The sequence below is a fragment of the Neopsephotus bourkii genome, unplaced genomic scaffold (assembly GCF_033783945.1).
Source record: "Neopsephotus bourkii isolate Nb327-2 ecotype Australia unplaced genomic scaffold, CSIRO-AGI_Nbou_v1 NB_1663, whole genome shotgun sequence".
NCBI lineage: Eukaryota > Metazoa > Chordata > Aves > Psittaciformes > Psittacidae > Neopsephotus > Neopsephotus bourkii.
The window spans coordinates 3065127-3081583 of NW_026902137.1; the positions used below are offsets into that span (position 1 = coordinate 3065127).

Below are 16457 nucleotides of genomic sequence, written 5' to 3' on the forward strand. Positions count from 1 at the left end.
TCACTTGTGAGGCTTGTCTTGAGGGAAATCAGTTTCATATTCTTTAGAGCCACGTGACTTTATCAGAAAACCACAGTGCACAATTCTGGCATAATTAGTAGGACCTTCTTAAACACAGCCCAGAAGAAAGCGCTGAGGGAAACAAACACATTTCACATCATTAGGGAAAGTCAGAACTGAAATGGAGGTGCCAGCCTCTGTACAGAACAGCAGAAATCCTACCTATTTTTAGTTCACAATTCCAAGAAGAAAACAGCTGGGAGTCTAATGGAATTATCTTGGTGACAAATTTAATGGACTGAACACTGAAGTTACTATTTTTAAATAAAGTTCCTAATTATCTTTCAAAACAAGAAGCAATTAAGCAGCAGTGGAGCTACGGCTTCCAAAGTGTCTGCTACGGCTTGGCTCCAATCAGATTGAAACTGGGAAATGGCTCAACACCTTTCTGATCCTAAAAACTGGTTGAGGGCCAGGCTCGGGGTTTGGTTGGGTTTCTTTTTTTCCTTCTTAGTTTAATGAAAGCAGCTCTGCTTTGACCTGTCCAGTCCTGCCTTGCCCTGTTTTTCCCTGCCTTTTCCCAGTCACCCTCCTTATGAGCTGGGAATGCCTTCATGCAGCTGAACAATTCACAACCCGCCTTGTGCGAGGAGAAGGTGGAGAGGAAAACAGAGCTCGAAATGTCTGAAGAGAGCTGGAGGAAACAATAAATGGTAGTAAACTGCTTGGATCTTGGAGTAGTTCAGCTCTGAGGAGAAGAGGTGAACAGTGAAGTACTCCAGAGGCAACAGTGAATGGTCAAGGATCTCACCTAGCAATGAGCACTGGAAGAGCACAGAGGAACTCACAACACAGAGCATATCGACATCTGTGAACTTACTGAACAAATCACACAAATCACAATCAAGTGAGGTATAAACTGACGTGTTCTTCTCCAAACAGCTCTTTAAAACTACACATTTTAATTACTGGTTCACTTGATAACACACTGTGTGACAACAGCATATTATACTTGTAACCTCACCTAAGACTATTCTACACTTCATATATACTATATGCCTTGGTTTTGAAACAAACTTTTAACAACAGGGGTACAGAACTAGCATTGAAAACACATAGATAACATACTAGTATCTACATTTTAATGTGACATATCAGGATCCTAGTCTGGAATACCTATTTGAGCAGTATTGCATCTATGCTGGTGAGACAAGAGAAGATCTTAAACCCATCTTCTGACCCCTTCTACAAAAAACACTTAATTGTGTCAAGATTCTCAATGACTTTGCAATACTTCTTTACATTTTTACCATGACACATTGAACAACAACACCCTTCACTCATCTGATCTCATTTAAAACCTCACACTATCCAAAATAATCCAAGTGTTTTTGTAGATGTGAGCTTTTATATTCCTCTTGAAGAACAGCCATAACACACCACCAATTTACAAATGGGAAAACTAAGTTTTCACCCAAATCTGGCCTTTGGTAAAAAAGTATTTGGATCCTAAAGCAGCTCAGTGCTGTGACACAGAGTTCTCCAGCAAAATGGAGGAGAGAAGCCATTCAGGCTGAACCAAGAGACGAACTAAGACTGTATACCTTAACTGCAAAATCTGTTCTTTGTGGCACACTGACAGGCAGAGCTAATGAAAAGACCAAAATAAAATACCTATCAGTAGACTTGAGCACGACTGGTTCACTCTTAAGATTCAATCTGATGAAAGAACATCCAGAGAGCAGCCCCTCTCTCTATGAGGCTATGCAGGAAGATTGCTTTGCCAGATACAAAGCTCCAAGATGCCTAACCTTTTCACACTGTCCCTAATTTTATAACATCATAAACAAGCAAGTAAAAATCCAACTGAGATGGATTACGTCCAAAGTGGTGGACAGTGTGTTCCAGACATGGTCCGCAGCAACTTTGCAAGTATTACCAACATTGGCAATATATGAACAAAAAAGCCAAAATAACACAATTTGCGAGGATTTTGTGTATACACTGCTATTTTAATTTATTTCTAAAAATAACTTAGGCTTCAGAAGGGTTTGTTTGGTTTTAACTGTAAAAATACCAATCTCTCAGCAAAGATCAGGCAGCACTACCCAGCTGCCTGAACCGGGCTGGACGTGGCTCCCACCAGCACCGGGCTCCATCGGCATTCCCTCCTCCAGGACCCAGCTCCTTCCCTCCCCCAGCTACAACAGCCTTCCTAAAAATAGCCCTCTGCTCTGTTTTACTCCGGCTGCAGTTTACATAAGCCCTTTGGGGGAAGGGGAACCTTGCAGAGTACCCAAGGCACTTCACAGCCTTCACAAAACATTTACTGGGCAGCCAACACATTTTAAGTGTAAATTACCATCCAGACACTGAAAACCCTGACTTGCATAATGAACACACTATAGCTCAGACTTCATTAGTGTAGCACAATACAAATATAGTTAACACAGAATTACATTTAACTACAACAACTGATTTTAACACATTTCAGCTACAAAAACAGTATATAATGTTCTACAGAGTAATCAGATGAAAAACGGTATTTCAATCACAAAACCTATCAATGACATCCTGTCTCCAAAATTACTCTTAACCACATGTAAAATTAGCCAACAACTTCTTTCAGTTTATTTAGGACTTAGTCACTATAAGAAGTACTCGAAGAGCATCAGTTTGATAAACTTGTTCACCTAATATAAGCTTCATCTATTTCTTCATTTTCAGCATGCCTCTCCTGAAGTATGGATTTTATGACCATGTTCTCTGCATGCAAGCACATGGTCTCAATAAACTTTCAAGCCTGCTGGTAAATTTATACCAAATGTACAGCAGATATCTTTGTCACAGGGGTCTCTCAAAACGAGTACCTTCAGCAATACCTGTGAATGCAGGCAAGCACCCAGACAAAAGTAATTTAAATGTAAAGTCCCCAGTGAAGGAAAGGATTCCGTGTCTCATTAAACAGCGGAGTTCCTCATTAAACAGGAAGAAAAGGAGGGAGAGAATGTGCATCGAGTACTCCCTTTCCCTGAGACCGGCAGTGATGTATTTGCAGTGTTTTCAGCCCAGAGAATAATCGGGAATCGAACCCGGCGCTTTCACATTGTACCAGCGAATGTACTGGCCTCATTTCATCCTTGTAGCAGAAATCTTCTGTTGCCTCCTATCTTTTGGAACACTATTGCTTTTAATTCCTTTTTTAAAGCAAGTCTTTAATGAGGTTTTACAGTATCTTTACAGGTCTTAGTCTGATAAAGCATTCTCCTAATTGTCATCTTCTAATGTTGAAATGTTCCTTTTCTGCAGCAATACAGCATGAGTGATAAGAGCTCTCATAAAAAAGCCCACTAAACAACAAAAGAACAACCCATGCTCCAAACGCTGTTGTGCTTACTGACAGTGAACATCAGAAACAGCAGATCCTAAGGTCAGGGCAACAACTTCCAGCAGCTGCTCATCCACCAAGGTGAGGAATCTGCAAAATCCTAAAAGAAATCCTAAAAATACCAGTCCCACCAGCTCCACATCTGCCTGGGCAGCCATTCCAACAAGCCTTTTCCTGCTGGAGCAGCATCTACTGGGGCTTCCCGGCAGCAGCCAGACCTGAGGGGTCCCCCCTCACAAACACCCCGCAGCCAGACAGCAGTGCCCCCACATTGGCTGCCCCTTACCCCCAGTTCCGGCCAGGGAACACCAGCCCAGCTGTTACACAGGTAATGCAATGGTAATTCAGCTGGAGCTGTACTCTTTCTCCTTTCTTCAAGCATTTATTTATAGTGTGCCCTGTATTTTGCACCTGCAGGTCTTCCTCCTGCAGGAGGGATTCCTAGTGGAGGCTGCTCCAACCTGTCTGGAAATCTTTTATTCCACCTGTTTCTGTATCATGTTGAAATGTTGCTTCAAATCACAGCTCAGAACAAACCTCACTGGGGGCTTTTTTCTGTTTACATAAAGGGAGGCTGCAGAAGCATGGCAGGAAAGGGTGAGTGAAAAATCAATGCTCAGGAACTAATACAAGTTTTAACAGTCACTTTGACTGATTCGCAATGCTAGCACCTATGGATTTTAAACCACTATACTAATCCAACAGCAGTATGCCATTAACCGTGACACTAGCAATACAAGATGTTGATTGCTCTGTTTTTTAATAGAGTTACGGGAATTTTAAAGTAAAACTGAACACATTTTTAAAATGAAGGTCTAGTACAGCCTATGTACATGACAAGCTCACAGTGTACATCAACATAACTCTTACTACAACTTCTCATCCTAATTCATTGTAATACACAGACTGCTATCTGTCTTCACAAAACCCAGAGGATTTAAGGATTACTGTGTACACAATAATCTACTATTTCACTGGTCCAAATTTACTCAAAGCATGTGTTTTGGTTTTTTTTCTCAGAACTGTGATTACAGGAGAAGTTTCATCTGCAGCAAACAAGAGTTATTTTTAGAGTGAATTTGTTGCAGTTTCCCTACCACAAAAAAGTATATTCTGTGTCTAGTGAAAGGGCAATGCTACCTGTAAGATCCATATACATGAAGATAAGCCAAAGTATCTTGAACTTGCAGGAGTTACACAGTTCTATCATTCTGACTTTCTGGACGTGCCAAACCTCGTCAAATGCTGGGCCTGTCTTGCAGTATGCACCAAGTGTGTGTTTACCAGCTTTGCACCAGTAGCCTGACAGGGTGTTTACTACAATAGCAAAGTTCCCTCACTCCAGGAATGTGTGGCACCACTTGAAGGATGAAGGCTGCTTGGCAGAACACCAAGGAAACTATGCAATCAGCGATATTTGTGAAACCTATTGTTAATGAATTAATTCACAGTAGGAGAAACTCCATCTACTTTAAAAGAGTTCCTACAGGAAGGAATCCAGGCTACTGATTTTTTCTAGATCTTTATAATCAAGAAAGAAAAATACAATAGTGTAGTAATGCTACATTAGCAGCTGCATTTAATGATCTTGTGTAACAATGATACATACTGATTTCTTGAATAAATTATTTTGTGTCAGGTCTCTAACAACACTGATTAGTCACTCCAAAATGGATTACGCATTGGGTCAGGGCTTTGAATGCATACATGAAATCTTTTGTACTAATATATTAGTTGTTTGAAAAATACTGATCATTTAATTATATGGAGAAATATTTACGAAGTCTCAAAACTTTACAAGTAATCAGCTAGAACAATCAACCAAAACCATCAACCCTACACATCTCCATTAAAAGCTAGAAACACTGCACTGCAAAGCGGCAACTCTTCAACTGTTTTGCACAGCTAACCCCAGGTAAATTTAGCTTTAGGTACACAAAAATCAGAGTTACGTGCAAAACAAGCACCCTGCCAATGTAGTTCATTACTTCTTACCCTATTACAAACTTATACCTATCCACAGAGCAAGACACTAATATGACACAGCATCTGAATGAAATCACAAAAGATACTTTTTCATGTATTCCTAGCACATTCTTTCACACTATTGCTTAATGCCACAACAAAACCTTTGAGAATGGGAAAAGGAAACAGTGGGAAGGAGTGGAACATGTGTTGCCACTAAAATGCAGAAATCAGTAAAAGTTTAATTAACGGAAGATTTTGGCTTATATTTCATCTCCTGCTGTACTGCATTTCAAATCTTCCCCTTCACCCACAAAGAAATTCCACTGCATTTGAATGTGAAGTTTGCAGAAAACAGTGCCCCCAAAAAAGAAGCAGAAGCATGGGCAGGTATCAGAAATATGCTGACTGAGAAGTCTAGATACTACTGAACCAGGCAGACTTGAAAGCAGTTACAAAAATACATATATGGCATTTGCTTCAAAAACAGCTCAAGCTTATTTTATTTCTTCTTTTTGACACAGAAATCTGTGCGTTTGACATAGGGATCCTGCACATCTTGTCATTAATCTGCATTATTCATTCATTAAAATGTTCAAAATCCTTTGGTGATGCAAGCATAATATTCTGTTATCAAGCAACAGTTTGCCATTTTTACCTCTAGTAACAAGGAATCTGTTTTTCTCTTCAGTGAATTATTTTTACCTCTGTTTTAATTAATGGTATGGGTATAGACAAGCCATCGAGAAACTGGGCTACAAAACAACTCTGCAGAATTCTGAACTGTAGCCAAATACTTTTAGTACAGAGTTATCTTATGAAGCTGTTTAATTCTTTGGTTTATACAGCAGTAGTTACTCATATGTTCATGTTCTTCGATAACATCAACTCTGGTTTTAAAGCTGCCTATTGAAGTAAAATATTAGCTAAAAGGTACATCCTGAGCAAATTACCAACTGAGCTCAACACAGTACTCTTCACCAGCTAATTAAAATGTCAATATGTGCGTTTTTTAGGCCGGCCTTCGTGACACTGTCATGATGTGCTTTTGCCAATTCAAAATGAAACTTCTCTGTCAGAGGAAAACAGCAATCTACTGAACAAATCATGTGGTTGTCTACTTAAGATCACAGAGGAAATTCACCATGTTATGGACAAATGTTATTTAAATAAAATGTTAACAGTCATGTTGAAGTTTCAGAAATACTCCTGAGCATGCCCCTGCCTAACCTGAGCAGATTTTGTGCTGTGAATGTTACTGAAGCAAACAAATAGCTGTTGCATGAGCAAATGTAACAACGAGCATCCATTTCCACCAAATGAGGCACCCATGCACTAGGGTTTATCCTTAATTCTTGCAGGCATTAGCAAGTGACAGACTTAAACTAAAAGGCAAACTGGATGCGGGACTGGGTCAAGAAACTGGGGAAGAAGTTCCAACCCACCTTCCTCATGCTCTTCAGATCTGGTCAGCCCTGCCTCCAGCTGGAGGCAAATCCCTAATATTTACATCTAGGCACAGAAAGGAAGTTGCATCTGCATTCAAAGGCCAGAAAGGAACTGACACATTAACAGATGTGTGGAACAAAGGAGAAATAAAAGCAGCAAATGAATGAAGGCAATGGGTGCAGGGAGGTTACAAGTGGCAGAGTGAGCGAAAGTGGAGGCAGAAATTGGATTCCTGGAGCAAACAGTTAAACCCTTTCACAATAATTCAGACTGACATGATGGGCATTGCACAGACCTCAAAAGCCTGTGGTATGACTTCTTAAATTATTCACATTTTGGACTTGTAAAGGGCCTTCTGCCATTATGGCTCATCACCTTCAGTATCTTCACATGTCGGGGCTCCTAATTTATAAGATTCAAGCAAGCTATTCCAGGACACCTTTTGTTTTACCTTGCTTCATATGGGGATGTAATTTATTTTGAAGACAGAGAAGTTTATCTGGGGTTAAGTATAGTTTGAAATTAGGAATTTATGATTAGCTGTGACAACAGTGGGAACATGTGTTGGATTCATAATCCATTTATTGGCTAAATTTAGGTAATCTGGTTTTCACAGCACTTGCCAGCAGGCACATCCCTGCTATTCACAGTCAGCAAGAAAGGGCAGACAATGGAGTAGTTAGGTATAATTCAGCTACTTAGATATTTGGGCTCATTTTATTGGTAGTGACTTCCCTAAAGTCATGCAAAGACAGGAGTTAGTGTGCTTCCCATTATCTCCAGCAATCTACTTCTGCACTCAATACACCACTGGATTGCAGAGAAAATATAACATGGGCTGTATTTTTTATTTTTTTTAGTAGAAATTTAACTTTCTTTGTAACACGATCTCTGTTTCCTCAGGCTGAAGAAGAGTAGGGAGAAGACCCCAGTTCAGCTAAGTGCTCTGGAATAAAGTAAGGTGGGCTTTTTATAATCAAGATGAAAGATTAGAAGTTGGATGTTCTAAGTCTCTTTCTTGGCTTGCAGCAAGGAATACAGCAGTATTCCTATTGCCACAGAGCAGTAGGCAAGCTCAACAGTTTTAGATGAGCAAAAGGGGGCATGAATATTATTCTTCCTCATGGGAACGTTTAACAATGTAATTGTTAATGTCCGTAAGAAGCTCATGTATGCCAGGAACATAGGCCAGGGAAATTCCTGTCCTGTTAAATGTGAGTATGCAGACATAGCTTGCAGAGCTGGAGGAGAGAAGAGTAACAGCTCTGCCAAAATTACATCGAGTGGAAAGTAAAAAGAAAAAAAAAGTCATAAATAATATGAATAAGAAACAGGACTAACAGTAATACCACTGATAAATCAGCCACTATTTAAAAAGGTGAGACTTTCAGCAAACACACACTTTACTGCATGTTCCATGAAGGGAACTTTGTCATGAACTGAAATCAACATAGAAGAAAATCATTAAGTGCTCAGATCAGGGCTCTTAATTGCTCTCTACAAGTCAGCCAACCCAGAAATAAAACACACCATAAACCTTAATAAAAATATAAAGAATTTACAAGCCATAACGAATTAGAAATTAAGAAAACCGTGCATCCACATCTGCTGATCCTTTAGCAGCCCTGCACAGCAACTGGCTAATGGCTGCACTCCCCCCTTTTCTTTGATAAGTGTTTTAAAAACAAACATCTTAAAAAATACTTCTCATAAAACTCCTCTGGAGCAGCCTGGCACAGTTTTAAGCTATCAGAGTGGCTCTGCTAGGGCTGAAGGTTGAGAAACACAACTCTGCACCTACACCAGTGACCTCCCCATGCTTTCTCCTTCCCCGAAATGGCAGGCAGCAGAAGAGCCGTCGCGGCCAGCGGCAGGAAATAGCGTGAGAATGGGCTCCCTCATGCTACTTCCAGCCCTTCCTGATATCGGAGGGTGTGAAATGGGCTGCAAAGACTGTCTCTCACACTATTTCCTTTTCCACCCCAGCTGAAACCAGGAAGCACCGGCTAGGAGGTACACACAGCAAGCACAGCGTAACATGAAGCACAGAATCAGACTGATGGCCAGGGCTGTAACTAAAACAAGAATTCAGGGATTGTGGGCACAGCCCAACATTAGCAAGTCTAGAGAAACCACTTGGATGCTCATGTAACCCAGGCTTTGCTTTGGATTTACTACACAGCTAATCCAAAGGCTATTAACATCAAAGCAATTTTCTTCAGGATGTTCACAGAATTTGGGTCAGACTTTACAGGATGGTGCAGGCAATCTCCATGCCCCTGTGCCACAAACAGCACATCTGCATGGGAGAGAGCCTACTTACTCTAACTACTCTGCTGTGTATTTGTGAGCCTTCAAGAACAGAGCTGCCCAAATGAAAACTGAGGTAGAAGTATTAGCAACAACAGCACTTCAAAGAGATTATGTTTGTTTATATTTGACAGAAGGATATATTTGACAAACAGGTCTTGGCACATTATAGTGGAAATGGCTCCTATGTTTTTAAGTAATATATTCTAAATAAAATACAACCCTGTGCCTTCAGGGAAGACATACAAAGGATTGCACATCATTTATTTATCACCATTCAGGGCATTCTATATTCCAGACCTTTCTGCGTTGTTCTGTTTATTATTAGCCAAGAGCGGTATCACAAGGCAGCTTCAGTACATTCATTCTCTTCTGCATACATCCCCACAAGATACAAGAGCAATGAAATTTGGTCTCCTCAAAGACAATGCTCCTTCCTTACAGCTAAAATACATTCTTCTCAGAAAGAACCTGGTAACAACCCTGCAGACCGTGTTGCTCTAAAAGAGTAATTGAAACTAACTACTTAGTCCAGTAAAGAAAAGGGAAACAGTCTCCCCTCCTTTCTCTGCCTCTCAAGACTGTAAAATATGCCTAGGCAGGAAGTACAGTAAAGCTCATGATGAGCAGAGGCAGCTACTCTTTCAAAATGAACAGGGCTCCTCTGAAGTGCCATTTTCATTTAGCCAGTGAGCATGAGGGAAAAGAGCAGGATACCAGAAGGGCTCTCCAGCAGCTGAGGTTACTGGGAGAGCCTCCCAGCTTCACACCTCCAAAGATCACCACTGCAATTCCATGGAAAGCCAGGACTGTACCTGTCGCTTTGGTCTTTTCTGAGCCAGTGCAACCAGGAACTTGACGGAGCAGCAGCAATAGTGCATATTAATGTCAACTTTTTACAGGGAGGCACTGAAAAACTGTAGTGAGTCAGCAGGAAGTATGGTAGTATTTAAAGTTACTGCTCAGGAGCAGGTGAAAAGTGCCCTTTCCAGACATTAAACAGCTACATTCGAGTTAGCTAGATACAAGATACTAGGTTGAGAATCATACTGGTTCCCACTTCCCAGGGAAACGACGAACAGCAAGAAGCGGCCTTCTCCTTGCCCGAAGCTCATCTAGGAGAGCTCCTGACTCACCAATTAGCTCCCTTCTTTCCTCAACACAAATCTGCACGCATTTACATCCCTGCCTCCCCAACATCTTCCTTTCCAAGGTGATCCACCATCCTGCAGCTATGCCATGCAGTCTGTAACCTGAAGAGACCTCCTGTCAGAGTATAGCTAAGCTGTCCTACACAGAGAACCAGGTTTTATCCATGAAAAGCAGAACTGTAAAAGCAGTGGTGTCCAACCGAAGGGAACCAGGTAAGCCCTCAAGGCCTCCTCTCACTGCCACCATCATGCCATTAACAAGAGATGGAAATAAGAGGAGGGAAGGGACTTGTGCCAGTTCCCAGAAGCCAGCAGGCAGGATGCCGGGTGCTGCTGCCAGGAGCAGCTGCCACACAAGCAGACCATGAGCCCTGCAACGTGCCCATTCCCTGAGGACAGGAGACCCAGGCCAGCCCCTGAACCCCCAGAGATCCCTGCAGAAGCTCTGCACGCATTTCGTGCTGGTTTGGCAGAAACAGAAAGGAATTTTAGTTTGATATTAACTTTTCAGAAAGCCAAACAGAGCCCTGTGAGATAAACACACACTCCTCACTGTTCCCTGCTCAAAGACAGGCAAAACTCATTATTAAACATTCAGCACAATTGCCTTGAAAAGCTTCCTACACAAAACTGCACCACTTCTAATAGTGGGAAAACCTTCCTCTTAAAAAACGCAGAAAAAGCCCGCACCAAGACAAACTTTAAGTAATTCACACTTTGAAAAATGACATTTAAAAAAAAAAATCTGAAAATTTACAAACAACTACAGAAAGCTGATTTCTGTTACCAGGAAACATTTAGGATTTTAAAGTAGTCCACTGAACAAAGTATCAATATGCAACAATTCATTCAACTTTAAAGGAGGGATTTTTGGAAGCTGGCTTGATCATGAAAGAGAAAAGCCACTTTTCCTCCTTCCATTTTAAGTATCACTTTCTTGTTTTAAAGAGGGACTTCAAAAGGGGAAGGTGTTTAGAACCCAAGACTGTTCTCTGCAAAAACTGACAACTCCAACAGTTTGCTCAGCTTTCTCTTTTAACTTCTATGAGCCCTACTGACAGTAGCTTGCACAGATTGAAAGCACTCACTTGATAAATCTCAGCTACATTTTATATTTTGCCTTTGCTACATTCTTTTCTTTCGAGTGTGCTCACCACTTTAATTTCAAGGTATCAATCATGTCAGGTTTTATGAAGCAATTTTCATCAGGTCCCGTGAAAATGGAATACCACAAAAAGTTCAGAATTTCAAAGTGACGTTAACCTCCAAGCAAGTATTTTGCCATTAAAAACCTCTTACTTTGCATACCATGTTATTAAAAACAATGCCACTGCATGATCAAAGATGCCAGAAAGGACAAGAACTACCAAAGCTAACAACTAGAAAGCTTCTTCTGTAAGAAAATAATGTCATATACTTTACAATCAAATTGAATAAATATTAGAATGATGAAATATTTTTAGAAGACAGCAATGGTACCTTAGTAAAAATACCTAATTTGTCAGCAATGTACAAGGTTTAATTTTGGCTCAGCAGCTCATGATGTAGAATTATGTGTTCCACTAGATGGAGCAGGACAGTAAAACCATCCTGAAGGCCACCCGTGGCTGCTGACCCATGAAAAAGTCAATGTCCAGCCATCAGAGATGGTAAGAATTTTAGCTTTCTTCTGTGCATTCAGGGCAGAACAAAATTTGCTTCTCTTCCAAAAAAGGGCAACACAAAACCCCCTTTGTGCTTAACAATTTACTTTTTCCCATCAGAGAAGTTGACTATTAACAAACACTAATCAGAAACAAACAGATAACCAAACCCTATGAGAAACAAAGCTAGGTTTTCTCCATTTCTATCAGCTTTACACTAGGAAGAAAAAATGCCCTGGATACTTGAAGGGAATGAAAATCTTGTAGGGGTTTTTTGTTGTTTTTTTTTTCTGTAGCAACCAAAGCCGCAAAATGATCCAGGCCAAATGATCAAACATTAGTCACCTAATGCAAAAGACATCGCTACACATCAAACAAATTCACAGTAGAAACAATGGCTACACTTCAAAGAGGCTTCTAAAGACCTGGAGCTGTGCAAGTCATAGTAAAATTATCTCCCTGGTCTCTTTTCAAACAGAGCTAATTGTTGATTTAGCTTTCAGTCTACCTAAAGAAACAACACAAAAAGAACCTTACAAATTTTATCAGATGTTCTTTAAGAGATGCAGTAGTAAACAAACTGCCCTTGTCCATCAGCACGTGAAATAAGAAACCTGCATTTCCTTGACCATTAAATCTTATTTCAGCTTCTCCAAAAGAAGTAGAGAGAGTATAAACTAATACAGAACATTCAAGTCCTGCAATTCTTGAGTATATACAACAAAAATACCAGGAATGGTCGCAATTATCACAAACATATTCCCATTAAAAAAATCTGAACCATAATATATGGCTGTATGTGGTAAATAACTGCAAACATGCAGAAGCCTCTTATGTTAATACAAATTATTACAGTGGTACAAACAGCAGAAGAGAATTAATCTTTCTCACATATGTGCATCAAGGCACACAAGCAGAAGTCTTAGTGACTGATCACAGGTTGCTGCCTATGATTCTTACTGCCATATCTTAGTTTTCAGATAAATAAACTGCACTAAAACAAAAGCTACACACATGGGCATTAGGAGGAAACCTGGTCTTTGAGACAGTACTATTGCCCACTGCATTAAGGTGCCAGCCTATATTAAGACCATTGGAAAGCATCTGCAAGGTTTTCAATAGAGATACTATTGTGTAACTGAACACCAGTTTTTCCTACCTCTTTGAATAGCTGATTACCAAGAATTCACTATGTAGCAAATACTACTTTTCCAAGGTAAGGAAAAGTAAGCAACTGGACCATCCAAAACACTGTCACTGAATGTTTTCAATAAAAGAATTTGAATATAGCAGTCAATATAGAACAGAATAGAAACAATACTTACTACTGTGCACAATCAATCAGTTGATATTCATTAGATCTCTCATAGCAGGCTCTCACACCTTCGTCTTGCCAAAGGGTTTTTGTATGTTCGTAAAACTCCTGAAAGAGTAAAATGGATTATAAATGAAGAGAACTGGCAAATGGTACCATATCGTTTCCACTGCAATGAGTGATAAATGGTAGCATTATTTCACCAAAAACATTTTTCAGAACCTGACCGCAAGTTCAGTTGGCTTTCTCAGTTGTTTTGACCCAAATGTTTCGTAACACAAAAAACTGCTTCTCAATCATTCTGATTGAGACCAACTGGATACTGAGGGAAGGCTAATTTTTCATTAGTGACAATTCAGTTGGCATTTTTAATAACCAATACTATTTGGTAACTTTTGCCCTTTAACTCTTGATTCCACTGAATGTTATATTTATTTAGCCATCAAGACTGCTTTTTTCCTTCAATAAATCACTACTTCTCAGTAATTCTTACATAATGGTAGTAAATGATGATTAGGTTTACTTGACTTACCAAGTTAGTGAGGACCTTCGGGGACTATACAGACATCTGCATCTTACTTAACTCTCTATGAGTTAACTCTATTTGCAGAATTTATTACTCTATAGTGAAATAGGGTATTGAACTCCTGAAGAAATACAGTGACACACAGCTAGATCATGTATTAACTATATCAATATAGCAAAAATGCAATGCTTCTGTTTTCTTGAACTGAAACACAAATGTAAAACACAACCAGAAGCCTGTCCTTTTCTTGAACGTAAAAAAATTGCAAAGTTCCAACTTGCTTGTAGCTTTGGTTCCAACTGGGGCAAGTGCCATCTGTAACTGTATTTCCGGATATTGGTCTATGAACTTCAAATAGACTCAGAGAGAAAAGCAGCAGCCTAGTGACTTCAATACACCACCACTGTGGGGGCATTACTTTTATCAATGATCATGGACTTTTTCTGGCTACCTCTCAGAGCTTTTAAAGCATTCTGGACTAAATACTTTCATTCTGAATTTAAGTGGCTCAGGTAGCTTACTCCATATCAGCATTTTGCATTGAGGACAGCACAAGACCTTTGAAATAGTTGCTGTACATATCCTGATTCCCCCCACCTTTTCTTTACAGTAGAAATATTTTGAAAGAAAAAAATAATGTATTATTTTAAATAGTTATTTTACCACTTCAAGGTTCCTCCATTAACTTAGCTTTGGAATCTCTCCCTCTTTTGGGGTATCAGTCCCTTGCATTCTTTTATTATCAGCTTAGTCCAAAGAAAGGGGTCACATCCAGTGTGACTCACAATGTTTCACTTGAAAGATTCACCTTCCTAACAGAATGCTAATTAATACCTGAACAGTACCAGAACAGTAGGTGCTTTAAACAGCATCTTGAAAATGCATAATGGCAGCTTAAAGTAAATTTAGTGATGTAGATCGTCAAACCATCCTCTTTTTGGCAGGTATAAGATGCATATGGGATTGCATGACCATACAGTTGTGAACAGCCATGATGGAAAGAGCCTATCAAACGTAAATTTGATCTTGCTTTTATTGCTGTTGGATATTGACTAGCTGAACTTAACGTAAAAATGGTAGTAAAAGTACACTACTACAATTTTGTTCTGATTTCTTTTAAAGAGATTATAAAGTTTATGTACAGTACTAGATGTATCTTTTCCAGTTGTTCCCTGGCTTTATGAACTGTTCATGAACAAAAAGACAAGTTAAAATTCTTTCAGAAGTAGGTAAGATTTTACTTGATTTTTAGTACTTATAGATTGTACAACCATTTCCTATTAAAGGAAGTAAAAGATGGCTCAAAATCTTAATCCCAGTCCTCAGTTTTCTTTTTCCCACTGCTGGAACTGTGTTCACTGGATCCTTTGATTTTGAATGTTTCCACTTTTTTGGCAGTTGGGGGACTGTCAATTACTGATAATCTTCAACTACATCACAGCACAGTGAGGAAAGTATATCACCAAAGCAAAAAGCAGGAGGAAGAGAAAGTAAAGGACAGAAGGGGAATTATCTGGGTCTCCCTGTATTTGAACCAAACTCACTTTGGGGTAGGTTTATGCATTTGGTTTTGAAAGTAACAGTAGTCTAGTACAGAACATCTTGTGACTCACTCAACTTATCACTACAAACTGGGAAATTGAAAACTTGAATCATCAACTGTAAGTTTGCTGGGTTTTTTTGCTGAAACAGCAGCTGATTCACATGGACGCACACCATTTACATTTTCCATCTAATGAAGGAAGATAACTTACAGCAGACTTCTGATAGTTAACTGAACTATTTGACAAAGATATGGTTCTAAAATAGACATCTACTTCGAACTAGGGTCAGCATCTGCCAAGCCAATTATCTCCAAATTACCCCCAAATACTCGCTTCATCCTGCATTAGAGTAAGGAAACAAACAACTAGGCAGAGGCAAGTTTGCAGAAGATGCAATAAACCAGACAGATTCTTCATCACCTACGAATGTACCTTTGAACTGAAAAGAGGCAGTGTCTTACTGAAAAAATAAGATAAAAATCACAGCATAGTAAAACTGCCACATAAATGTGACATGAAAGTTCTTCCTTAATATTGTTTCTCACTACAGCTATGACATTCTAACAGAATACTGATAGAAAATAATTATTTCAACCAACTTAGGAACTCCATCATACTTTGTGAAGAAACATTTGCAATAGTTTTTGCAATCAAGACTCTTAAAATGGGATGAGAAGAAAATCCAGTCCCTGGCCCTACCATAAACACATTGGAAATAAAAAGCCTAGGATTTAGTTTAATAGAACAGTTACAAATTGTTCTGAAGAGTCCTCCCTGTGTTTTAAGGGCAGTTTTTAACTTCTAAGAAAATACATGGATTACAATAATGGAATAACAATCAGTGTTTGTGCCTTGTTAGGCCAAAGCAGCAATAAAATACTTAATGCTGCCTTTATGTCTATCATGATAATCCGAACTATAACCAGCATACTTATGCAATCTTTTCAATAGGGTTATTAACTGTCCATGTGGGCTGGAAAAAGAATTTAAGTCCACATTCTTTGAACTTTTTATTGCCATTTCGAAATCAGTATCTAACACAAGTAATGAGTAATTAATACATTAAGACACAGCGAAGTTTTTTCTGGAGGTGCTTTCTGTGTTTCATTTAGGGGTTTTTGTTGCTTGTTTCCATTTTTCTTTTAAAACTGAACTACATGACTTGT

At 39.4% G+C, this 16457-nt stretch overlaps 1 protein-coding gene across 4 annotated transcripts in view; it reads right to left on the minus strand.

Moving 5' to 3' along the window:
• The window catches only part of GNAS (GNAS complex locus), a 151771-nt gene that overhangs the window by 25086 nt on the left and 110228 nt on the right, over positions 1–16457 (minus strand). For all 4 annotated transcript variants that reach the window (XM_061375514.1, XM_061375515.1, XM_061375517.1 and 1 more), the window contains exon 5: positions 13232–13329. In XM_061375514.1, coding sequence (XP_061231498.1) covers positions 13232–13329 — 98 coding nt within the window. The remainder of the gene's footprint in view (positions 1–13231; positions 13330–16457) is intronic.